The sequence below is a fragment of the Moschus berezovskii genome, chromosome 7 (assembly GCF_049115385.1).
Source record: "Moschus berezovskii isolate FMDL1 chromosome 7, NW_MosBer_1.0, whole genome shotgun sequence".
NCBI lineage: Eukaryota > Metazoa > Chordata > Mammalia > Artiodactyla > Moschidae > Moschus > Moschus berezovskii.
Genome location: NC_142466.1, coordinates 35,556,178 through 35,583,880, shown reverse-complemented (window position 1 = coordinate 35,583,880; position 27,703 = coordinate 35,556,178). Strand labels below are relative to the sequence as shown.

Genomic DNA, 27,703 nt, shown 5'->3' with positions numbered 1-27,703 from the left:
GTAAAAACGTCATAAATCTGAAAAAAGTATGGACTTTTGTTAGTGATAATGTATTAATGTTGGTTAATTAATAGCAATAAATTATGACACTAATGTAAGATGTTAATAACAGGGGAAACTGGGTACACAGTAGATGGGAACTCTCAACTTTTCTGTAAATCTAAAACTGTTCTAAAAAATAAATCCTATTTTTAAAAGTCCTTTTACCAAAATGAAAGTAACTTTATTTTTTCTGATCATTAATAAAACATATCCCATAAAAATGTTTTGGCAGTGCAAAAAGGTCATAAAGGGGATATTTTGAAATTATAAGAACTCTGTAATTCCACCACACTGAGATAACAAATCGCAAACACAATATGTATGTATATATACATGTATGTATGTGTGTGTGTACATATATATATTCCACTATTTTTAGCTGTGGTTAGGCTGACTAATAACCCCAAAATTACCAAGTTTCAATCCGTGGAGTCTATGAATGTTATCTTAAATGCGCAAAGAGACTTTGCAAGTGTAATCAAGTTAATCATCATAAAATGGGGAGATTATCCTAGATTATTTGGTTTGGTTCCTAAATGCAATCACAGGTATTCTTATAACAGGGAAATAGAAAGGTATTTTACACAAAAGGCACAAGGTGATGTGACCATGGAGACAGAGTGATTTGAAAAGACTATGCTGCTGGCTTTGAAGTTGGAAGAAGGGGCCATGAGCCCAAGAATGCAACAAATCCAGTAGCCTTAGTGACCTGTATCTCTTCTCTTCAGTTTTCTTTTCTCCAATTTTTCCATCAAAGCGTTCACTTTCCTGAACTTTTTTTTTATAAATTCTTTTTTTAAATAACAATACATGTTTCTTTTTTTAAATTAATTTATTTTGATTCATGTCAGTGTATGGCAAAAACCACTACAATATTGTAAAGTAATTAAACTCTCTTTCTCTATGCTCAAGGTTTTTTCCAGCTAATTCTCTTTTAACTGAGTTTATGAGGATTTTGTCATAATGGTCAAAACTGTCATGTTTTTTCCTGCTGGTGTCAGGCTTAAAAAATAATTTCCAACCCAAAGAACATAAAATGATTTGCCTTAATTTGCTTTTACTATTTAAACAATAAAATCTCCAATTTATTTTCTTTGTTATTAAGAACCATGCAAAGCCATAAATCCTCCAACCACTGTCCCTCCACCCATTCTCCCCTGGACCAGCATCAACACTGAGACTTGGCTGGAGTACAAATGTTGAAGTGGGAGACTGGAGACTTTCCAGAGACCCCCATCTGTTAGAGGAAGCACATTGAGTGAAACCACCCACCATGGCCAGGCACCACAGTTAACCACATGCATGACATTTTACCACAGGAGGTCCTGGTAAGGAACTAACCAGCCACCACCAACTGGGAGGGTTTGGGAAAAGTCAAAAGGAAGCACCATGTGTCCCAGAATTATTCTTGCTGGAATCCATCTCGGCTGAGCAATGTGTGAGCCACCAGGCAGGACCCTGAGTCAGAATAACTGGCAAAAGACAACTAGTCCTATCACCATAAAACCCGAGACTGTCAGCCAAGTGGCAGAGCAGTCCTCCTAGGTTCCCTTACCCTCCTGTTCTTCACCTGGGCACCCCTTCCCAGTAAAATCTCTTGCTTTGTCAGCGTGTGTATCTCCTCGGACAATTCATTTCCAAGTGTTAGACAAGAGCTCCCTTTTGGGTCCTGGAAAGGGTTCCCCTTCCTGCAACACATCCACACCCATGCTCCCTTTGCAAAGTCTCTCCCCATGGACTAAATCAATGCCTGTTAAAGAAAAAGAGCTCAACAAACATTTGTTAAACCATGTGAAGGAGGATGCTCACCTGTCCCCAGTCTGATGAGGTGGGTCTCAAGACAGGAAAATGGTCAAGGATCACAGTCCCTCATGTCTCAAAAATTTCACAGTCTTTTATGTTTTTCTTTGAATTTTTTTAAACATTTTATATCTTGAAGCAGTCATCCTAAGACTGCTAAGAAAATAGCCATAGCAAAATTTCTTGTACTTTGTAAGGAACTGTGGTTTTAGAAAATGTTCCCTATATGACATTGTACATTAAGTAATTGGTATAAAAATTATATTACGTTTGGTTTATTGTTTGCAGTTTTACAAAATGCTTTCAAATTATTTCATGAGTTAAAAATATATATTAAAAATAATATTTTTACTTATATTGAATTATCTAAAAAGGCATCCTTATACTATTTTAGTAAATTCTACTGAGAATATAGGCTCCATCCGAGGAGCTGAACAATAAAATACTACCAGACAATGAGAATGCTACTTCAAAATACATATGCTTTAAGTAGGCAATCACAGAATTAACTTCGTGGTATCAACTACCATAGAATTATTTTAGTCAAAGCAAACAACACATTGTTGGGAAAATTTCTTTTAAATTGGGGCCAGAAATTTTTAATGACAAAGACTCTCTTAAATCAGTAGGGTGATCTGACAGAGCTTTATACACACACACACACACACACACATTTTTTTAACTGCATAAAAGCAAAGTCAAGGTGCCCTCACAGGAAATTTTCTTTACTGACTAAATAGAAATTAAAAGCTTGTAACTGCGTTGCCAGAGGGGAGACAAAAGCTATGCCTATACTCCTAAAATGCTATTTTATCAGAACTACATGGAGCTTTAACACATTTTGAGATCATTCTCTGCTTATAGGTGATTAAAAAAATACTCCTTGCTGGCTTGAATACTTTCACTCTGCACAAAAAAAATAAAATAGATAACAAGGGAAATTACTTTATACGAAAATAAAAATCACACATAAATCCCCAAATACCTCTTCAGTGTTAAGTAATTTCAGAGGCCTTTAGATTTGTTAGTGGCTAAATCTTCAGACTGTTTATTAAATGTGTATGATACATGATACTGAACCACTCATGATTTACAAATGTGCCTAATGCAAACATCATTCCATCTCTGAGGAGTTCTAGACACAAAGCTCTGCAAACATCATGGCACAAAGGGGAGGGTAGGAAGAAGAGGAAAGAGAGAGAACCAGGGAGACTGGTTAACTTTCAAAACATAAACAGTGGAGAAATTTGACACATACAAAAGGCAAAGCTCCCTGCTTTTACGGTGTGTTATTACTTATTTTAGGTTGCTATTTTTATCAAGATGAATAAACATATCAGAAAACAGGGCAGATAAAAAATGACAGAAAGTGAACAAAGGCAGTGAAGCTCACTATATCCCCGAGGAGTCTGACAGCTCATTTCCATAAACTTCAGATGGAAATGGAGTCACCCCAGAGTTGAGAAACTGCAATGGAGTCATTGACAATCCTGTATAGTGCTCACTACACCCAAACAACTGGACATGACCTAATCATGCATGTATGGGTTGATTAACACAACCAGCTCTAACCATCATTAAAAAGGAAGAAAAAAACACATCCCAAAAGATCCTTTAACTCATTCCCCTTTTGAACAATCACACCAATATTATTGTGCCCTATACTTCCTAAGTTCTCAAAAAATGATGGCTGGATTTTTTTTTTAACGCATTGCAAATCCTTGCAGTTTACTTTGAATATTCATCTACGGTTTTTGATTAGTACATTCATTCAACAAACTTATTAATTCGACAAATACATATTGAGCTTCTGCTATAGGCCAAGCATTGTGCCTGGGTACAGGATGCACCATGATGGAACTTAAAGAGTTCAGAGAAACAGGTGGTCAGAAAACAAGTGGGAAAAAAAAGCTACAAAATATGAGAAATGGAGTGAGAGGAACAAACGGGTTGCCAGGATAGAGGAATGAAGGAGGAGTAACCTATCCAGGTGGAGTCTTTAGGCACAGTGAGCGGACAGAGCATCTGAGGGCCGAGGATGACCAGGAAGAAACTGGGAGAAGGGGCAGGAAGTCGCTCTGGGCAGAGACGTCAGATATACAAATCTAGGGCAGCAAAGGTCCAGCTTGAAAGAGGCTTCCAGCTCAAGGCAGAGAATGAGGCTGCGAGTTGACCAAGTGGAGGCAGTGTGTGGGGACCTGACCTTGATCTCAGGCCTTGTGGGAATCTTCACCCTAAGAGACAAGCAAAGTCACGCCCAGATTCTAAGCAAAAAAATGACATCATTCAATTGAATTTCTAAAAGGATCACTCTGTCCTGATTCAAACGAACCTGCTGTTAATAAATTATGAGACACTGGGGAAATTTGAACACTGACAGGATATTTGATGAATGTCGTTAATTTATTTTAGGTGTGTCAACAGCCTTGCGATTTTTTTTTTTAAAGACCTATCTTTTATATGCATACTAAAATACAGATACAGCAATGCCATAAAAGGCTTATAGATTAGATAATAGTTCTGTTTCAGTGCAATTTCCTGACCTTGAGACCTGAATGGTAATTAAGTAAGAGCACCTCTTTGTTTTCAGGAAGTGCATACTGAAATATTTAGAGATAGATTACAGATGACATAAGATTGGCCTTGAGTTAACAACTGTCGAAGGTAAATGGTGAGTACATAAAAGCTCAGTGGACCATCCTCTATTTTTTATATATGTTTGAAATCTTTCGTATTAAAATTTTAAATCAGGAAATGTTGTCTGCTACATGGAGAATGAATGGGATACAGTTGGGAGGGTGTAAGACTAGAGAACAAAAGAAACAAGAAAACACATGGCGGGGCCAGGGCTCTTTAAGTAACCCAGGCAAAGCTGACAGTACCTCAGACTAAGGTAACAGAAAAGAGAGAGAAGGTGAACCGATGGGAAATACACGTGGGAGGCAGAAGTCATCAGACCTGGTAGAAGGAAGTTAAAGGGCAGGAATCAAAGCTGTCCACCAGGCATCTGCTTTGAGCAAGTGAGTGGAGACATTTACAAAGATGGAGAAGACAGAGGGAGGAAAAGCCTTCTGAGGGATGAGGGAGGCGAGTTCAGTTTGGAACTGTCAAGATTTCAGTTTGGAACACATAAATTAAGATGTTTATGAAATATCCAAGTGAGTGATCAGATAGGCAAGGACGGGGCCTATTTCCCATTCCAACTAATAAGATAGTGCCAGACAGAAGAATAGTCATGTCCAGGTCACTGATGGAGGAGGTAAGGAAGTCAGCATTGGGAACAGAGCTTCTCTGACTTGCAGACACATCTTGGGTGTCTACCTGGGGTTGAACGATAGAGGCTCCTGAGCCTGTGGAAAGGGCAATCACAATGACAAAGGCCCTGTTCATAAGGGTTCATAGGTTATTTTCCATTCATTTTGCCACCAACACTACCAAGTCTTCTACTTCTCCCCTGGGCCTCCTTGGTAAGATGAGACAACTGGACCAAAGGATCACTAAGAAGATTCCCTTTAAGCTATGAAATCCTGTCACTCCTCCTTAGAGTGAAAAGGAGCATTCATACTGGATTGAACAAAATGTTCATTTGGGTTTTTCCATAACATCAGACAAAAAGCCCAAACAAACTTTTTGGCCAACCCAGTAGAATACACAAGCCTCAGCTTAAAATATGGATACAAACTCCATCCCCTAGTAACCTTATACAAAGAACTTCCTGTTTTGGAAGGTCCCAATACAAAAGCAAGCCACTAAAGAAGACCTAATAGTACAAAAGAAAGTATACAGAGAAGCAATTCAGTGCAGGAGAGATACCTGGGGATACTGCTCACTCTGGGCTTTTTAGTGAAATTTATTTCCATTTTCTATATCCCCTTGACTCTATAACGCATGATTTATGACCTGCTTGAAGGTGTTTGGGCCACACTGGTATCCAATATTCAGACCACAAATGATCTTGTGACTGAAATTCTGAGAGTGTTGAAAAGATAAACACAGGTTTCCCATCCAGTCCATCAGCTCTACTCCTAGGTATGTATGCCAGAGAATTGCAAACAGGTATCCAACAACAAACTGGATACAGTTGCGCATAGCAGCGTTATTCACAACAGCCAAAAACTGGAAACAACCTAAATGTTTATCAACTTATAAATGGACAAACAAAATGTGGTATATCCACACAGTTGAGTATTATTCAGCCACAAAAAAGAATGAAGAAAGTATTGACACCTGCTAAAACATGGATAAGCTTCAAACTCTTAGACACAAAAGAACAAATAGTGAATAATCCTATTTTTATGCAATGTATATAGAGACAAATCTAGAAGCAGAAATTAGATGGGATGTTCATTGGAGGGACTGATGCTAAAGCTGAAACTGCAATACTTTGGCCACCTCATGCGACGAGTTGACTCACTGGAAAAGACTCTGATGCTGGGAAAGGTTGGGGGCGGGAGGAGAAGGGGACGACGGAGAATGAGATGGCTAGATGGCATCACCGACTCTGTGGACATGAGTTTGAGTGTACTCCGGGAGTTGGTGATGGACAGGGAGGCCTGGCGTGCTGTGATTCATGGGGTCGCTGAGAGTCGGACACGACTGAGCGACTGAACTGAACGGAACTGAACTGAGGAGTGGGGGAGAAGGCACTGGCAAGCCACTCCAGTACTCTTGCCTGGAAAATCCCATGGATGGGGGAGCCTGGTAGGCTGCAGTCCGTGGGGTCGGACACGACTGAGCGAGTTCACTTCCACTTTTCACTTTCACACATTGGAGAAGGAAATGGCAACCCACTCCAGTGTTCTTGCCGGGAGAATCCCAGGGACGGGGGAGCCTGGTGGGCTTCTGTCTATGGGGTCGCACGGAGTCGGACACGACTGAAGTGACTTGGCGGCAGCAGCAGGAGTGGGAGTAAGAAAGGCAAGTGACTCTAAAAGGGCACAGGGTTTCTTTTCTGGATGATGATTTTTTTTTTTAATTAGATTGTAATGATGGTTGTACATAGTTCTATAAATATAATAAACTTCGATGAACTGTAAATATAAAAGATTTTATGGGATATAAATTTATAATGCAATAGAGCTATTTTTAAAAGTTCCAGGGCAGAGAATATCAAGAGAATTATTTTCCCCTCCTTACCTAGTACCAAGATTGAAATACACATATTTTCTTACTGTGTCTTCTTATTTAACAATTTTATTTTTCCCTTCTCTTATGCAAAGTCACCTGTAAAATTCTCCACTGTGTTTTTTTCCTTCCTTAGTGGTATATACAATGTCAACGGCATTTTAGATCCAATAAAATAATTAAAGAGCAACCTAGGTTAAGAAAAATCAGGTGAAGTTGGGGTAGGGAGGCCCCTCCAAACCTAAGCAACACTTGGATTATCTAGACAGGGAAGTTGGGTCAAAGAAAAGATCACAGAAAAATGAAAATAAATCTAACTCGGCTTGAAGTAATACTAGTTATAATTTAACCACTATGAAGAAAATATTAACTAGATGTTTTCCAACTATCATTCACCAAACTTCAACCTTTAATAACCTTAAAACAGACCAACCTATTGCACCATAATTAACTGATCTAAACTGATGGAGCCCACCGGGTTGCCTTAAAAGCTTTATCTCATTCTAATTTACAATCTGTGATTCAAAAGAGAAAGTGTGAAGAAGGAGGAAGTCCCTGAAACATGCTAGGCTACAAAATATTTTTATTTCTATTGTAAGCGTTTTATCACCTGGCTAAAAACATCTGCCTCTTTCAAATTCTAGAGGTAAGAGCAAATTCACCATAGCTGCTGCACATAAACACATACATCCCACCGCATTCACACTGCCTCCAGACTCAAAATACCTACGAATTCCTGTATAAGGATAAAGTCAAAATTTTAACAAGGTGCTATGGAATATAAGAGAACACTGCTGAAAATATGTTAAACTTGCATCTGTTCTAATAGTCTTGGCACACAAATTTGATGTCTCCCCGACTTCTCTAAACTATCATAATAAGAAAATCTTGGTTTTCTAGTACCCAATCAGGTCCTCCAATTAATTAGACTTTGGGGCCATTGCCCACAGTAGTTTACATGAGAAAGAGGTTAAACACTATCAAGTCACTTGAGCCCAAGTGGTTAGTCTACTCTCTTCGCTCCGTGGAGGCCAGGATCCTGGGTGACCCAAATCTGGTTATGTCCACAGGGTCCCAGGTAACCCTTGTATCACTCAAAACTCAAAACCAATGTAAGTCGCTCCAACCTTCCAATCGGAAAACAGCTGTATTTGGAACCCCTGGAACATTTTACTTACTCTTCACATATCATATTGAGGCAGGAGGTAGACAGAAACTCCCCACCCCTGCCCAGAGTGAGCAACTGGAGTTCATTCCCTGTGGACAGGAACTCGAAAATACCAGTATTTTTTTATATTCTCGATATTCAATATCAATTCTCGAATGCAGGACAGAAGGCTGGGCCTACCCAGATAAGAGATAAGAGGCCACATATTTATTATTCTCAAAGTCAAGGAGACCTAGAAAGCTCCTTGGAGGTCAAATGGAGAGTGATGCCAAGGCCACCCATAGGCCTCTTCGCTGGAATCCATCGTGGCTGAGAGATGCATGCACACATGGGAGGATCCTGAGATATACTAAATATGAACTCAGAACAAGGCAAAGCAAAATGACTGGCCAAAGAAAAGCTGGAGGAAAAACCCCATGAAAGTGATTCAAGCTACCACGAGGACATGGCTCTCTCTCTGTCTGCCCGTGTGTCTGTCCACACAAACTGTACTCTTTCCTCCTAATAAACACTTTGTTTCACTCCTTTCCATCTTTGTGAGAACTCTTTTTACACAAAGCCAAAGGGCCAGAGCCTTGTCTGCCATAAGCTGACCTCAATCTGGCCAGAAACACAAACCTTGCTTCAAGCCACTGCAGGTTGAGGCCACCCAAAATCAATATCACAGTTAATTTATGAACAGACTTTACTTACACCCACCACTGCATTGTCAGATACTGTAGTTGTCCTGGGCATGAAGAACACCCAGTCATCAGGGCACCAAGAAGCACACACCAGCATGGAATTGTTAAATCAAGAAGCCAGAGGCTATGGCAGAGCTAACCTTCTAGCAAAATTCTAATGACCATTAAATGGGACTAAAGTACGGTTCCTCCCTAAGAGATGACCTCCTAGGCAAATAAGTCAGAAACTTCATAAGCAATTTTAATTTTCAGAAAGGACATGTTCAATGTGCCACTGTTTTATTTTTTTTAATCTAATTTTGCTCCTAGTTCTAAATGTTAGAGATGTTTGTACGATCTGCTGCTGCTGCTAAGTCGCTTCAGTCATGTCCAATTCTGTGCGACCCCATAGACGGCAGCCCACCAGGCTCCCCCGTCCCTGGGATTCTCCAGGCAAGAACACTGGAGTGGGTTGCCATTGTACAATCTACCAGCTAGCAAATCTAACAACTTTCCGAAATAGTTAACACGGTTGTTATTACAACTGTTACCACAAAGATCCAGAAGGAGGAAAGACTACATCTGTGGTGGTGAGCTAACTAAGCAGAAAAGGAGAGCAGCAGTAAGTTTTCTTCAGTGGAAACGCTCGAAGCCCCTCCTCATCTGTTCACTTGTACCCTTTCCTTACAAATTCAGAAGAAATTTTCACAGGAAGAAATCAACCACCAGGTTGGCAAGAGGACCACACCCTCCTACAGCGAGGCTGAAGCATTGCTATCGGCACATAAAACCAAACTATGTAGTTTGATCAGCATAAGGAAAAAGAGCTCTACCGAGTTTAGAAGCTAACAGATCACAAATGAAATGTCATGGCATGATAAATGGAAGAGGGACTCAGAGATAAGTGTTGGGAAACCCTGAAACTAGGGCAAAATAAAAGTTCACATAAAAACCAGCTGAAGAATTTTTTACAATTAACATATACTTGTAATCAGAGAGAAAACATACAGAATACGTTAAAAGACAAATATAGAATAACAGATTTCTTCAGTAATATTTTCCATTTCAGAAAGGGTCAATAACTCAGGAGAGATGGTACAGGAACATCACACTCTATGTTGGAGAATACAGAGAAACAGCCAAGAGAGCTTCCCCTGTAAATGAAGCGTGTGTGTGCTCAGTCCCTCAGCCTGCTGCGTCTCCTACGTCTTCTGCAGTGGCAGCGGACTCTGTAACACTGAGCTACCTGGGAATCCGAAGCGAAAGTTAAAGTGTTACTCGGTCCTGTCCAACTCTTTGAAAACTCCTGGACTGTAGCCCACCTGATTCTTCTGTCCGTGGGATTCTCCAGGCAAGAATACTGGAATGGGCTGCCATTCCCTTTTCCAGGGGATCTTCCCAACTCAGGGATCGAACTCACGTCTCCTACATTGCAGGCAAATTCTTTACAGTCTGAGCTACCAGGGAAGCCCTAAGTATAACCTACTGACTTTCAAACGTTATCTGGGAACATTTTTAGTCATTGTGGAATTTTCTTACATATATGACACAAGTTTCTATCCTCTTAAATAGAATATACTAGATATAATATAACTTTCTTCCAATGTCTCAGAGACAGCATTATTAACATGACTTTCTCAGTGGAGATTGACAGTGACCAGGGTAGGGGAGCAGTAATGTACTGATATTTATTGAGCACCTACTATTTGTTTATACCCATTATAATATTTACATTGAATTTCATTTTATCTCCCCAATAAATCTGTGAGCGCATGAAGAAACTGAGACTCAGTGAAACTGTCCCAACAGGTCCCCCAGGGAGTAAATGAAGCTGAAACTGGTAATCAAGTTCACTGTCAAGTCCAAGGGCTTGACTCTCCAGAAAGGTACATCTCGGCGTGTGTACCTGAGCAAGGTAAAACCACACTGCTATGCTTTGGAGTTCTATGACTGTACATCATACTCACTTTCTTCTTTCTGTGCCATCTTTTGCTACTATCAACAAATAACTGTATCTGCTATATATAGTAACAGTATATTACTATCAACAAATATAAAACCACCCTCTCACCATACCATCCTAGAACTCCAGCAAAATTATACTAAAAAGCCTAAGTCTATTCACAGTCATTGTAAACAAACTCCAGATGGAAGTCTCTACTATAAGTAAAGGGCAAGATTTTTACAGTATGGGCTCTAAGATCTACTTTGGCTACCCTTTTTGGACCTGGACTCTACTTCAAATAGGTAAGGTTCTCTATTAGGTGAAATGTTACTATTATTGTTGCTACACCAAGGTGAGAGAAGTGTGTACCAAGGACATTTTGGCAACACCAAAAAGGAAACACAAAACTGTTTAAGGAACAGTCTTAGGTGTCACAAGTAATAATGCACATCAGAAACCTAAGAGAATAAGGCAAGTTCTAGAACGGATAAGTCTTTGGATTTGCTAAACTGAGCATGACTGAGCTATCAGGGAAGTTAAATTTGGAAGTAAAAAAAATACTGGCATGGCAGAGAATGGATACATGTATATATGTGGCTGTGTCTCTTAGCTGTTCACCTGAAACTTTTAGATTTGCCAATACAAAATGACAAAAAAAAAAATGCTGGCAACAGCTGAAGACAGGCTGAAAGAGGCAATGAATGGAAAAGAAAATGTTAGATAATCAGAAAGTGAGGTAGCATTAAAAAATTATTGTTTTCAAGATGAGAAAAAAAAAACAAAATATATGGTTGACAGATAAAAGAAGCTAAGACATACAAATTTTCCAAGAATTTCACATTTTCAGAGTTCACCGTGTGTTTCTGATGGTCACGAATCAAAGACATCTCTGTCACAGGAGTCCTTTTTGGAGGCTATTCTCCTGAGAACCAGTCATGCTAATATTGAAACATCTAAAGCAGATAGAATAGTTTTGCACAAACACAAAGACACATAGACCAAAGGACCAAAACAGAAAGCCCCCAGAAACAGAGAGTTATTAGTTTAACGAGTTTATTGTTTGATGAAGGAGGCATCACACATACATTTTCTTTTACTCACAGACTTAGTAAACGGTGTTGGAATAGTGTGCTGACAATGGAGAGGTCGGCATGAGATAGGGATCTAAATTAACTTCAGTTGGGTTAAGTTCAGGGTTTTCTTTTTTTTAGTTCAGCTAAAATTTTCTGCCTGCTGGGTCTATTTCTGAAAAAGGGAGTTGAAGTCACCAACGATAGTAACGAAATCATCTATTTCTCCTTGTATAATAATTCTATTTTTGCTTCATGTAGTTTGATGCTCTGTCACTGGTATCTACACATTAAGAACTGTTACGCCTTCGTGGGAGATTGGCCCCTCTATCATTAGCTAATGCCTTTCTTTATTCCTGATAACTTTCTTTAAAGTCTGCTCTGTTCAAAATTAGTATAGCTATTCCTGCTTTCTGATGATTACTGTTAGCATGGTATATTTTTTCTCAATTGACTTTTATTCTATATGTGTCTTTTATTTTAAATGGGTTTTGTTGTAAATAACGTATAGTTGGACCATATTTTTTGAGCTACTCTGATAAAGTATTTTAATTGGTAAATGTAGACCACTAACATTCAAAGTGATTATTGATATAGCTGGCTTAACATCTACCATGTTCATCACTACGTTTATTTCTTGCCCTCACTTTTGTTCCTATTCTTGTCTCCCACTCTTTTTCTGCCTCATATTGTTTTAATTGAACATTTCCTACGCTCCATTTTCTCTCCTTTCTTAGCATATCAGCTTTACTTCTTTTTTTACGTTTTTTTGGTGGTTGCCCTAGAGTTTGCATTTACATCTAATCTAAGTCTACATTCAAATATACTGTACCACTTCACAGCTAGTGAGTACCTTATAACAACACAATACTATCGTCCCTCCCATTCCTTGTATGACTGTTGTCATTCATCTCACTTAGAGGTAAGCATACACAAGCATATATATATATATCTTTTGTGTGTATATATAAAAACATATAAAGATATAAACATAAGTATATATAACCAAATACACTGTTGGCATTATCTTCAACAAACTGCTGTTAGATCAATTAAGAATATGAAAAAGTATTTTATTTTACTTTGACTTATTCCTTTTTTGATATTCTTCTTTCCTTTATGTAGATCTGAGGTTCTACATATTATTTTCCCTCTCTATATAGAACTTCCTTTCATGTTTCTCATAAGGCAGATCTATGGGTAACAAATTGCTTTAATTTTTGTTCACCTGAGGAAGCTTTTATTTCTCCTTTACTTTTGAAGATAATTTCACAGAGTACAGAATTCTAGGTTGGTAGTTTTATTCTCTCAACACAAATATTTCATTACACTTTCTTTTGCTTGCCTGGTTTCTGACGAGAAGTTAACTCTGCTCCTCTAGAGGTAAGGTGTGTTTTTTATTTTAGGAATTATCTTTGCTACTCTGTAGTTTGCAGGTGACAGATATATCAAGAGGTTATTTTTTGGTGTTCACCCTATTCAGTGTTCTCTTACCTTACTGGATTTATGGTTTGGTGTCTAACATTAATTGTGGAAATGATCAAACATTATTGTTTCAAACATTATTCTGTTCCTTTCTTTTCCTCCTAGTGTTCCCATACAACACCTGTTGTACTCGTCCTACAGTCCTTGGACATTCTGTTCTGTTTTTAATCAGTCTGTGTTCTCTTTGCTTTTCAGTTTTTGAGGATTCTATTCAGGACTATATTGCTCTAGCCTCTAGCTCAGAGACTCTTTCCTCAGCCACGTCCAGTCTAATAAGTCCATCAAAGGCAGCTTTCATTTCTGTTAGAGTGTTTTCATCTCTCGCATTTCTTTTTGGTTCTTTCTTAGGACTTCCATCTTTCTGTTTACACTGCCCATCGGTTCCTGTAGGCAGGCTCTCTGCTTCACCCACAGAGGCCACAGCATATTCACCATAGTTGTTTGAAACCCCCAGATCCCTGCTATGTCTGGTTTAGATGTTTACTCGGTCTCCTCAAACTGTGTTTTTTGCCTATTGGTCTGCCTTGTAATCTTTCTTGGTGGTTAAATATGATGTCCATGATAAAAGAAACTGCTGTAAATCAGTGTGGTCACATGGTGGTGAGGGGTGGGGGAGAGGAAACATTCTACATTCCTATGATTAAGTCACAGTCCTTAAGGGAGCCTGTGTCTCTGGACTGGGAACTTCTCTTCTCAGTTTTTCATCTCACGTAGATGGGACAGGATGGCCAGAGTGGGCTGGAGTTCCCAGGTCAGTTAGACACTGGTTAAATACTCTCCCCTGAGGGTAGACCTTGTTAAGAATAGTCAACTCTGGTATATTTCAGAATGGTTCCTTTTCTCCTTACCCTGCAGGATGCCCAAAGGGATTTTTCTCCTCTGTTTACTGTGGGAATCTGGCAGAGCTTCTAGAGGCAAATCTCACATTAGGAGGGGAGGGGCTTCACATGAGGGGTTCCCATGTGGTTCTTAACTCCCCAAATTGTTCACACTAAGCCTCGACCAATTCATCCACCACAGCTGAGGTCTTCCAGTCCCGGCTTTGGCTCTGTACACCATACTCCCTGTATTTGCCCTTCTGACCCTCTGGTATTGCGGGTAGGGATCTGCCCTGTATCCTCCCCTTTCCTTTGGCTCCAAAATGAATTGTGGCTTTTTCAAGTCTGTTAAGTTCTTTACATGTTTTTAGGACAGAGTGGTGACTTCAAGCTCCTTACATGCAAAACCAGAAACCAGAAGTCAAGTTCAGAAGGTTTTTGTTTCCCTATAATTTGATTTTTTAAAAACTAGTCAGTGTTAGAAATTGCTGACAATGCCTTTCAAATCCAGAGGTAAAGCCTCTGCCAGTTTAATGCAACCAGTGAAAATTCAAGGAAACACAAGTTTTAATGTGTATTGCCCATTGGTCACATCAATTACATCAGCCTGACCTATTTTCATCTCTGAGACCTGAACCCTTTTCTGATGTGTGTCCAGTGTTCCAGTTTCTCACTGCGAACAGCAGAGCCTCCACTGTGAATTCCAATCACCAGCCTCATAGTCAGACCCTTTTCTACCTCCTGGATTTCAGTCTACCATATACCTCAAGCTCAGGTCCTGCCAATGCTCAGAGCAGAGCAGCAGCAGCAGAGCGGAATAAGATTTCTGGATGGCAAATAATGCACTCACCTTAAAAGTAATTTTTAAAATTACACAAGCAGATTATCTTCCAAAGAGTACAGCATGAAAAGGGAAGGGGAGGAAAAGTAACTTTACAGTGGCAAGACCTGACAAACACTATCTCAAGCCAAGTGATTAGGTTTAGCCTCAACAGTAGTAAGCCAGGTTGATGGCTCAAACGGTTAGCCTGCAATGCAAGAGACTCAGGTTCGATCCCTGGGTCAGGAAGTTCCTATGAAGGGAATGGCTTCCCACCCCAATATTATTGCCTGGAGAATTCAATGGACAGAGGATGCTGGTTGGCCACAGTTCACAGGGTCGCAAAGACTCGGACACGACTGAGCGACTAACACTTTTCACTTTTTAAGCAGCAAAATGGTTTCAAATAATACCTAGGGATGATGATGCTACACGCACACATTGTTCATAGCTAAAATAAGATAAAATTCGAAAGATAAAATTATTTTGAAAGTGCTGTGGACTGAATTCAGTTCAGCCGCTCAACCATGTCCAACTCTTTGCGACCCCACGGACTACAGCACATCAGGCTTCCCTGTCTATAACTATCTCCTGAAGCTTGCTGAAACTCATGTCCATCGAGTCAGTGATGCCATCTAACCATCTCAGAACTGCATTCCCCCAAAATTCATATATTGAAACCCTGATCCCCAGTGTGATGGCATTTGGAGATGAGGCCTTTGGAAGATAATTAGATTCAGATCAGATCCTGAGAGTGGGGTCCTCATGACTAATGCCCTTATAGTAAGAACCTCTAGAGACCTCTCTCTCTCTACCTGTGGAGACACAAAGAGAAGGTGACCATCTGTAAACCAGGTAGAAAGCTCTCACCGGAACCAAACCATGCTAGCAACCTGATCTCTCACTTTCAGGCTCCAAAACTGTGAGAAAATTAATTTCTCTTGTTTAAGCTACCCAATCTATGGTATTTTGTTATGGCAGCCTGAGTTGACTAGTACAGAAAGGCAACTTGAGAAATATCACATAAAGAGCAATAAAAATAGTCATCCCTTTTATAGCCAATAATTCTACATTGGTGAAGTTAAACTTTCAGAGACAACTCAAACATATAACAAAACTATACACATTAAAATATTCACTACTTAGTTTTAAGCTTTTAAGACAGTAACAAACTAAATGTTTAAGAAAGAAGAAATGAATAAGTAAACTGTGGTGTTCCACTTGATCTAATATGACATCATTTAAAAGCATTACGAAAATTATATAGGCTTATGGGAAATGCTTATAATAAAACTAAGTGCAAACCAAAAGCAAAAATCTACAATATGAGGCTAACCATGTAAAGAAATATGGGCAAGATATAAAAGGGTTAGCTATAAACAAAATTTCATTTGTTGGAAAACATTTTTTCTTTTATTTTTGTTTAAGGTTACAAGACGGAGAAGGCAATGGCAAGCCACTCCAGTACTCTTGCCTAGCAAATCCCATGGATGGAGGAGCCTGGTAGGCTGTAGTCCATGGGGTCACTAAGTCGGACACGACTGAGCGACCTCACTTTCACTTTTCACTTTCACACATTGGAGAAGGAAATGGCAACCCACTCCAGTGTTCTTGCCTAGAGAATCCCAGGGACGGAGGAGCCTGGTGGGCTGTCGTCTATGGGGTCGCACAGAGTCGGACACGACTGAAGCGACTTCACAGCAGCAGCAAGGTTACAAGAAATCTGACTCAAAAATGTATTTGTCAGTAACTTTGGATAGATCTTTTCTTAAGCTTAATCACATCCTAAATGTTAAATTATAGAGAATTGAGTTTTTCCAACAATAGTCACTATACTCAAAAAAGTGAGAATGAAAAAAAATTTTTTTAAAGAAAACCATCAATTTTCTCTACTACATACTTTTTTATTACGTTACTACTTACACAGAGAGGGTTTCCAAAGCATCTTCAAAGATATCCTGGGGGAACAAAAAACACAATGAGTGTCTCAGGAATCAAGAACTTTAAATATAAAAGAGTCTCATGTGTGTGTGTGCACGCGTGTGTGCACGTGTGTGCGCATGTGTGTGCGCGCGTGCGTGCGCATGTGCCCAAGCACATGTGTGCATGCCTCCCAGCAACAGTGGGGAGTTTGGGTGGGCTGCAGTAGAACTACTCCACTTAATGCTCACTAATATAATTCCTTTCAGAGAAATCAAGCACATGAATGTAAGTGAGATTTAACTTAGGTAAGATTAAAAAATAATAATAATAAGACTGGTAAAATACTCAGCTAGCAATCAAACTGGGCTAATTTGAAGAAACTGACTCCTCTAAAGGAGTCTTCAGTCTCATTCAACCCAGAAGCACAATGAAACAAATAACAGGACTTGCCCGATTCAGTCATGTCTTTCTCCCTGGCTGGCCACGTTAGCACCCCTGGGCCTTTGTGTCACATCCAACTCCACTACGCACCCAGAAAGTCTCCCAGCCGCCAGACTGTTCTCTACAACATAGAAGGCAGCCTTTTGTTTATGCCACTGGCCTGTTCAAAAGTTGCATCAGGAGAAAAACCCAAACACACACAACACACACACACATGCACACTCACATCTGCTTACAAATCCACACATGCACCCCACACTCATACACACTGACTGACATTCACAAGCTCACCCATAACCTCACAGACACACACACTTAGAAACACACATACACTCAGACACAAACTTACACAAAGTTCCCTCATAGCTGCAAAAATCAAATCCAAGCTCCTCATCCAATTATCTGGGACCTACTATAATCTAGTCGAATCTTCAAAGCCTCCTTCCCTCACATTCCTACCACCATTTCCACAGCCACACACGGGACCTCCCTGTCCTCCCTGCCTCCACACTTCACACGTGCCATTCAATTCTTCACATAATAGCTGAAGTTACTCTTATCTTTCTCTTCTTTAATACGCTCACATCATACTACTGCTTTCAGTTCAGTTCAGTCGCTCAGTCGTGTCCGACTCTCTGCGACCCCATGAATCACAGCACACCAGGCCTCCCTGTCCATCACCAACTCCCGGAGTTCACTCAAGCTCATGTCCATCGAGTTGGTGATGCCATCCAGCCATCTCATTCTCAGTCATCCCCATCTCCTCCCACCCCCAATCCCTCCTAGCATCAGACCCTTTTCCAGTGAGTCAACTCGTCGCATGAGGTGGCCAAAGTATTGCAGTTGCAGCTTTAGCATCAGTCCTTCCAATGAACACCCAGGATTGATCTCCTTTAGAATGGGCTGGTTGGATCTCCTTGCAGTCCAAGGGACTCTCAAGAGTCTTCTCCAGCACCACAGTACTGCTTTCAGTTCAGTTCAGTTCAGTTCAGTCGCTCAGTCGTGTGCGACTCTCCGCGACCCCATGAATCACAGAACGCCAGGCTTCCCTGTCTATCACCAACTCCCGGAGTTCACTCAAACTCATGTCCACAGAGTCGGTGATGCCATCCAGCCATCTCATTCTCTGTCGTCCCCTTCTCCTCCCGCCCCCAACCTTTCCCAGCATCAGAGTCTTTTCCAGTACTGCTTTAGACCTCTTTAAAAGTTTTCCACTGCACGTAGAATAAATCCAAATTTAATAAACATCCAAGACCTATTGTATAGTATAAGAAATATTCAATATCTTATAATATCCTATAATTGAAAAGTTTTTGAAAAACAATATATATGCACAATATATGTATGTGCATGTATATAATAACCTATAATGGGAAAGTTTCTGAAAAAGAATATATATACACAATACATGTGTGTGCATGTGTGTGTATGGATGCTTAGTTGCTCAGTCATGTCTGACACTTTGCAACCCTTTGGACTATAGCCCACCAGATTCCTCTGTCCATGGAATTTTCCAGGCAAGAATACTGGAGTGGGTTGCCATTTCTTCCTCCATGGATCATTCTGATCAAACAATTGAACCCATGTTTCCTGTGTTTCCTGCACTGCAGGCAAATTCGTTACCCACTGAACCATCAGGGGAGGCATATATATATATATATATATATATATATGTATAACTGAATCACTTTGCTATAAACTTGTGTTGTGTGCTTAGTCCTGTTATTTGTTTCATTGTGCTTCTGGGTTGAATGAGACTGATGAGTGTGTGCTTAGTTGCTCAGTCGTGTCCAACTCTTGCAACTCCATAGACTGTAGCCTGCCAGGCTCCATGGGATTCTCCAGGCAAGAATACTGGAGTGGATTGTCATCTCCTTCTCCAGGGGATCTTCCCAACCCAGGAATCGAACCCAGGTCTCCTGCATTGCATGCAGACTCTTTTACCGACTGAGCTACGAGGGAAGCCTATATAATATAAACTTGAAACACTGTTGCTGCTGCTGCTGCGTCACTTCAGTCGTGTCCGACTCTGTGTGACCCCATAGACAGAAGCCCACCAGGCTCCCCCGTCCCTGGGATTCTCCAGGCAAGAACACTGGAGTGGGTTGCCATTTCAACTATATTTCAATCTTTAAAAAGAACAAGGTAGAGTCCTGAAAGAAAAATAAAATTCAAATTCCTTCTCAAAAATCTATGAAGCCCCTAAACGACCCTGCCAGCCTCTGACTACCCCTCTGCCCACTGGCCCCCATACTCACTTCACTTCAGCCACAGGCTGTCCTTCTGTTCCATGCACAAGCCAAACTCTTCCCATGCCTCTCTGCATATCTCTTTCCTAGAATGTTCTTCACTCAACTCTTCCTATGGCTGACTCACTCTCATCTTTCCATTTTCAAGGCCTCTGATAAACATATTAAAATTACTAAGAATAGCAGCATACTAATAGTTTCCCATCATCTGATTTCTTTCATTCTCAATACCATTCTTAATATCATAATCTCTAATCATCTCATTTGTTTATGTGGTTACAATCTGTCTCCATCTGGGCAGGTTCTCAATTATCATGTCTACACAGAAATCACCAGAGCTTGGCACAGAGTTGTTGCTCAAGATACATGTTGCTGAATGAATGAATTGAGCTTGGGCCATCAGGGCAGTGATCACATCACCCCATTTAGAGCTATAGCACAGAAATGAAGAAAGAGGATCCAAGAGCTTTTCTCTCATTTGATTATTAATACTGAACAATGTATATACCATACTATGGCTTCCTGGTGGCTCAGATGGTAAAGAATCCGCCTCCAATGCAGGAGACTAGGGCTCAATCCCTGGGTCGGTAAGATACCCTGAAAAAGGGTTTGGCAACCCACTCCAGTATTCTTGCCTGGAGAATCCCATGGACAGAGGTGCCTGGTGGGCTACAGTCCATGGGGTTGCAAAAGACTCAGACACAACTGAGAGACCAAACACGTACAACATACTGACTCTGCAGGCAGGCAGGAAACAAAATGTGTAAATACGAAAAAGAAGAAACATTCTAAGTAGTTCAACTAGGTAACCTGGGGTCTAAGGAAGGAGCAGGATTCAGGAGAAAATTACTTTTATTGCAGCAGCAACTGAACTTTACACCTTTTCTTAACAAGCATGTTTAAAAGTTCCTAAATTAAAGAAAATCCAAAAGCCGCATGTCCCACCCTTACTTCGGTCTTGTCCCTTGGTCTAGTTTCATGCTATACCCCACATCCTGAGCAGTCGCCGCTAGGTAGTGTCTACCAAGTCTGGAGAATTATAGAAACTCTTCCTTCTCACTTAGAATTGGGAGAAACCCACTATGGCAGTAATTTTCTCCTAAATCCTGCTGCTTCCTTAGACCCCAGATTACCTAGCTGAACTACTTAGAACGTTTCTTAGAACTGAGTTGAAAATTTGGGATCCCTGATCTATTGATCTACATTCATACCATACTCTATAAGGGAGGTGGACTCAGGGGCAATTCCATCTTATTCCTCATTCTCCAGAGACTAATGACTGGAGCAAAATTAGAAACTCATAAACCAGCCACTGAAAGAAAAAGGAGCTGGTCCTATAGCAAAAGAACCTAAGCCAATATATAGGCTTCTCTGGCCTATATGAAAATTTCTAAGAAAAGACTCCTTTCTCCAAATCAAAAGTCTGAAGAGGCTCTTGGCATCACCAACCTTGTCATTTTGAATCACAGCCCAGTGTCCCACATTCCAGGACACAGGCTTACCATCTGAAGGGTTGCAGAGAAGGTGAAAGACTAGGCTCTCCAGGAACCCAGTTCTAGCTGTGGTGACCAATTAAATTTACCTGTGCCAGACACCAGCTCATGGTCCCTCCAGCATTCCTGTTAACCCCACCCAGGCAGACCTGAACCAGGAAGGGGGAATGCAGAGAGCATGCTCCTGAGAGCTTCTGAGCACCTGACCTCCTCCTCACAAACCTCAACCCAGAGCAGAGCACACAGCAGGCACAGAGACACTGAGTGGGCTTCAGGAAAGATAGCTCAGAAAGCCAGCTCTCCTTTTAAAAAGAAACACGGCTAATGTTTACACTTAAACAAGTAATACCCCTATACCCATCTCAGTGTTATAGTTTTTCCATTAGTCATGTACTGATGTGAGAGATAGACCATGAAGAAGGCTGAGCACCGAAGAACTGATGCTTTTGAACTGTGGTGCTGGAGAAGGCTCTTGAAAGTCCCTTGGACAGCAAGGAGATCAAACCAGTCAATCCTTAAGGAAATCAACCCCGAATATTCACTGGAAGGACTGATGCTGAAGCTCAATCTCCAGTACTTGGCCCACCTGATGCAAAGAGCTGACTCACTGGAAAAGACCCCGATGCTGGGAAAGACTGAGGGCAAGAGGAGTAGGGGGAGACAAAGGATGAGATGGTTAGATGGCATCACTTGACTCAGGAGTTTGAGCAAACTCTGGGAGACAGTGAAGGAAGGGAATCCTGGCATGCTGCAGTTCATAAAGTCGCAAAGAGTCGGACACGACTTAGTGACTGAACAACAGCAACAATCCATCTCAAAAAAAGAAACACTAAGCTATATCCAGTAAGAAGTCATCTTCATTTGAGTAACACCTCACCCTTTATCATATGCAGTATGTGCCTGAGTGCTCAGTCTCTTCAGTCACGTCAAACTGTTTGTGACCCTATGGACTGTAACCCATCAGGCTCCTCTGTCCGTGGGATTCTCCCCACAAGAATACTGGAGTGGGTTGCCATGTCCTCCCCCAGGGGATCTTCTTGACCCAGGGATCGAACCCACGTCTCCCACATTGCTGGCAGATTCTTTACCCCTAAGCCACGGAGGAAGCCCCTATCATATGCAGCGGGTTCTATAAATAAAACATTCTGTACAACATGGAAACCACAGCTAACAATACTGCACTGCATATTTGAAAGTTGTTCAAAGAGCTGATATTGAAAATTTTCATCATACACACAAACAAACTATGACTATGTGATGTGATGGATGTGTTCAGTTCAGTGCAGTTCAGTCGCTCAGTCGTGTCCGACTCTCTGCGACCCCATGAACCACAGCATGCCAGGCCTCCCTGTTTATCACCAACTCCCGGAGTCCACCCAAACCCATTGAGTTGGTGATGCCATCCAACCATCTCATCCTCTGTTGTCCCCTTCTCCTCCTGCACTCAATCCTTCCCAGCATCAGGGTCTTTTCCAATGACTCAGCTCTTTGCATCAGGTGGCCAAAATACTGGAGTTTCAGCTTCAACATCAGTCCTTCCAATGAACACCCAGGACTGATCTCCTTTAGGATGGACTGGTTGGATCTCCTTGCGGTCCAAGGGACTCTCAAGAGTCTTCTCCAACACCACAGTTCAAAAGCATCAATTCTTCAGTGCTCAGCTTTCTTTATAGTCCAACTCTCACATCCATACATGACCACTGAAAAAACCATAGCCTTGACTAGACAGACCTTTGTTGGCAAAGTAATGTCCCTGCTTTTTAATACGCTGTCTAGGTTGGTCATAACTTTCCTTCCAAGGAGTAAGCATCTTTTAATTTCATGGCTGCGATCACCATCTGCAGTGATTTTGGAGCCCAGAAAAATAGTCAGCTACTGTTTCCACTGTTTCCCCATCTATTTGCCATGAAGTGATAGGACCGGATGCCATGATCTTAGTTTTTTGAATGTTGAGCTTTAAGCCAACTTTTTCACTCTCCTCTTTCACTTTCATCAAGAGGCTCTTTAGTCCTTCACTTTCTGCCATAAGGGTGGTGTCATCTGCATATCTGAGGTTATTGATATTTCTCCCAGCAATCTTGATTCCAGCTTGCGCTTCCTCCAGCCCAGCGTTTCTCATGATGTGAGATGTGAGATGGATGTGTTAACTATTATGGTAATCATTTCACAATACAGTCATGCATCAAATCATTTAAGTTGCACTCCTTAAACCTACATGATGTTATAGGTTAACTATAGCTCACAAAGCTGGGGGAAATTTTTTAATTAAAAATAATGTTAAAATCAATTGTTTCCATTTAGATGAATAATAAAACTTTAATAGAATGCCTTCACATAACAGAGAAAATCCACCAGAGTTCTAGGATATTATTCTAATAAACTAGAAATGAGAAAGAGAAATAGAAAAAAAGCAAGAGAGAAGGAAAAAAGAGGAAGAAAACTTTGTCTCTAAAGACCAGACAAAAGGTGATTTTTTTCTCACTTAAAAAAAAGAAAAGGAGTTTCCCTGGTGACTCAGATGACAGAGAATCTGCCTGCAATGCGGAAGACCCAATTGGATCTCTGGGTTGGGAAGATCCCCTAGAGAAGAGAAAGCTACTCATTCCAGTATTCTTGCCTGGAGAATTCCATGGACAGAGGCTACAGTCCATGGGGTCACAAAGAGTTGGACATGACTGACACACAAAGAGAAGAACTAAGATTAAATGAGTGCCTAACATGTGTCAGGCACTTTACAAAGCTCCTCCCAATTTGTAGCAAGTAAATTCAGTCACAAGTAACTACCTGAGCAATATTACACAGCTGGTAAGTGAAGGATTTGATTGAGGTCATATCTGAATGGTCTAGTGGTTTTCCCTACTTTCTTCAATTTAAGTCTGAACTTCGCAATAAGGAGTTCATGATCTGAGCCACAGTCAGCTCCTGGTCTTGTTTTCGCTAACTGTATACAGCTTCTCCATCTTTGGTTGCAAAGAATATAATCAATCTGATTTCGGTGTTGACCATCTGGTGATGTCCATGTGTAGAGTCTTCTCTTGTGTTGTTGGAAGAGGGTGTTTGCTATGACCAGTGCATTCTCTTGACAAAACTCTATTAGCCTTTGCCCTGCTTCATTCCGTGCTCCAAGGCCAAATTTGCCAGTTACTCCAGGTGTTTCTTGACTTCCTACTTTTGCATTCCAGTCCCCTAGAATGAAAAGGACATCTTTTTTGGGTGTTAGTTCTAAAAGGTCTTGTAGGTCTTCATAGAACCGATTAACTTCGGCTTCTTCAGCATTACTGGTTGGGGCATAGGCCTGGATTACTGTAATATTGAATGGTTTGCCTTGGAAACGAACAGAAATCATCCTGTCATTTTTAAGATTGCATCCAAGTACTGCATTTCGGACTCTTTTGTTGACCATGATGGCTACTCCATTTCTTCTAAGGGATTCCTGGATCTGATTGATAGAGTGCCTGATGAACTCTGGACGGAGGTTCGTGACATTGTACAGGAGACAGGGACCAAGACCATCCCCATGGAAAAGAAATGCAAAAGAGCGAAATGGCTGTCTGAGGAGGCCTTACAAATAGCTGTAAAAAGAAGAGAGGCGAAAAGCAAAGGAGAAAAGGAAAGATATAAGCATCTGAATGCAGAGTTCCAAAGAATAGCAAGGAGAGATAAGAAAGCCTTCCTCAGTGATCAATGCAAAGAAATAGAGGAAAACAACAGAATAGGAAAAACAAGAGACCTCTTCAAGAAAATTAGAGATTCCAAGGGAACTTTTCATGCAAAGATGGGCTCGATAAAGGACAGAAATGGTATGGACCTAACAGAAGCAGAAGATATTAAGAAGAGGTGGCAGGAATACACAGAAGAACTGTACAAAAAAGATCTTCACGACCAAGATAGTCACGATAATGTGATCACTGACCTAGAGCCAGACATCTTGGAATGTGAAGTCAAGTGGGCCTTAGAAAGCATCACTACGAACAAAGCTAGTGGAGGTGATGGAATTCCAGTGGAGCTATTTCAAGTCTTGAAAGATGATGCTGTGAAAGTGCTGCACTCAATATGCCAGCAGATTTGGAAAACTCAGCAGTGGCCACAGGACTGGAAGAGGTCAGTCTTCATTCCAATCCCAAAGAAAGGCAATGCCAAAGAATGCTCAAACTACCGCACAATTGCACTCATCTCACACGCTAGTAAAGTCATGCTCAAAATTCTCCAAGCCAGGCTTCAGCAGTATGTAAACCGTGAACTCCCAGATGTTCAAGCAGGTTTTAGAAAAGGCAGAGGCACCAGAGATCAAATTGCCAACATCCGCTGGATCATGGAGAAAGCAAGAGAGTTTCAGAAAAACATCTATTTCTGCTTCATTGACTATGCCAAAGCCTTTGACTGCGTGGATCACAATAAACTGTGGAACATTCTGAAAGAGATGGGAATCCCAGACCACCTGACCTGCCTCTTGAGAAACCTGTATGCAGGTCAGGAAGCAACAGTTAGAACCGGTCATGGAACAACAGACTGGTTCCAAATAGGAAAAGGTGTACGTCAAGGTTGTATATTGTCACCTTGCTTATTTAACTTATATGCAGAGCACATCATGAGGAACGCTGGGCTGGAAGAAGCACAAGCTGGAATCAAGATTGCTGGGAGAAATATCAATAACCTCAGATATGCAGATGACACTACCCTTATGGCAGAAAGTGAAGAGGAACTCAAAAGCCTCTTGATGAAAGTGAAAGAGGAGAGTGAAAAGGTTGGCTTGAAGCTCAACATTCAGAAAACAAAGATCATGGCATCTGGTCCCATCACTTCATGGGAAATAGATGGAAAAACAGTGGAAACAGTGTCAGACTTTGTTTTCTTGGGCTCCAAAATCACTGCAGATGCTGATTGCAGCCATGAAATTAAAAGACGCTTGCTCCTTGGAAGGAAAGTTATGACCAACCTTGATAGTATATTAAAAAGCAGAGACATTACTTTGCCGACCAAGGTCCGTCTAGTCAGGGCAATGGTTTTTCCTGTGGTCATGTATGGATGTGAGAGTTGGACTGTGAAGAAAGCTGATCGCCGAAGAATTGATGCTTTTGAACTGTGGTGTTGGAGAAGACTCTTGAGAGTCCCTTATACTGCAAGGAGATCCAACCAGTCCATTCTAAAGGAGATCAATCCTGGATGTTCATTGGAGGGACTGATGCTAAAGCTGAAACTCCAATACTTTGGCCACCTCATGAGACGAGTTGACTCACTGGAAAAGACTCTGATGCTGGGAAAGGTTGGGGGCGGGAGGAGAAGGGGACGACAGAGAATGAGATGGCTGGATGGCATCACCGACTCTGTGGACATGGGTTTAAGTGTACTCCGGGAGTTGGTGATGGACAGGGAGGCCTGGCGTGCTGTGATTCATGGGGTCGCGGAGAGTCGGACACGACTGAGCGACTGAACTGAACTGAACTGAACTGAAGTGAAGGAACTGAGATTCAACTCCAGATTTAACCTCAAAGTATTTTTTTAATGTTAATTAAGAAAAACATCCAAAACTTGGAGCTAAGGCCATTGGGCAGGAGTGGAGAAGCGGAGGAGAGAAGGGGGCATCATATCTCTGGAGGTAATACTGCAGACTGTCGCACAAATCCTCCCAAGGATTCTTGAATTCTCTCAGATGATTTCCTTGTGTTTGACTTGGTTATTTATTATCAGATTAGAGCCAGAGCATCTCCTGCGGAGGTATGGGTCCTCAGTCACCTGCCGCAGTGGCAGGGGGTCTGGATGCAGCAGACCTGGTATGGTATAAGCCCTCTTGGAGGAGGTCGCCACTAAAACCACCAAAGAGCCGCCAGAACTTACACAGGGCTAGAGGAACAGACTCTTAGAGGGCACAAACAAACTCTTGTGCATACCAGGACCCAGGAGAAAGGAGCAGTGACCCCACAAGAGAGTGAGTGTCCACACTAGCCTGTGAGTGTCTAGGAGTCTCTGGCAGAGGCATGGGGCACTGGTGGCCTAGTGTAGGGTCGGGGCACTTACTGTAGCAGTGCATGCATGGGACCTTTTGAAGGAGACTGCCATTATCTTCATTGCCTCCACCACAGTTTGGCCTCAGGTCAAACAACAGGGAGGGAACACAGCCCTGTCCATCAACAGAAAATTGGTATAAAGTATTACTGACCATGGCCCAGCCCATAAGACCCAGTTTCCCCCTCAGTCAGTCTCTCCCATCAGGAAGCTTCCATAAGCTTCTTATCCTTCTCCATCAGAGGGCAGACAGAAAACCACAATCACGGAAAACTAATTAAACTGGTCACATGGACCAAAGCCTTGTCTAACTCAATGAAACTATGAGCCATGCCATGTAGGGCCACCCAGGACAGACGGGTCATGGTGGAGAATTCAGACAAAATGTGGTCCACTGGAGAAGGGAATGGCAAACCACCTTCAGTATTCTTGCCTTGAGAACCCCATGAACAGTATGAAAAGGCAAAAAGATAGGACATGGAAAGATGCACTCCCCAGGTCAGTAGGTGCCCAATATGCTACTGGAAATCAGTGGAGAAATAACTCAAGAAAGAATGAAGAGATGGAGCCAAAGCAAAAACCCAGTTGTGAAGGTGACTGATGATGGAAGTAAAGTCCGATGCTGTAAAGAACAATAATGCATAGGAACCTGAAATGTTA

The 27,703-nt window shown here is 41.4% G+C and overlaps 1 protein-coding gene across 3 annotated transcripts in view; it reads right to left on the bottom strand.

The window, feature by feature from the left end:
• The window catches only part of TTC39B (tetratricopeptide repeat domain 39B), a 167,221-nt gene that overhangs the window by 97,071 nt on the left and 42,447 nt on the right, over positions 1-27,703 (bottom strand). Inside the window, exons 2-3 of one of the 3 annotated variants that reach the window (XM_088837895.1) lie at positions 23,007-23,018; positions 16,858-16,892 (exon numbers count right to left, since the gene is read on the bottom strand). The exons of 1 other annotated variant lie outside the window; for it this stretch is intronic. In XM_088837895.1, the coding sequence (XP_088694021.1) occupies positions 16,858-16,892; positions 23,007-23,018 (47 nt within the window). The remainder of the gene's footprint in view (positions 1-16,857; positions 16,893-23,006; positions 23,019-27,703) is intronic. One more of the 3 variants, XM_055428198.2, reaches the window with a different exon arrangement.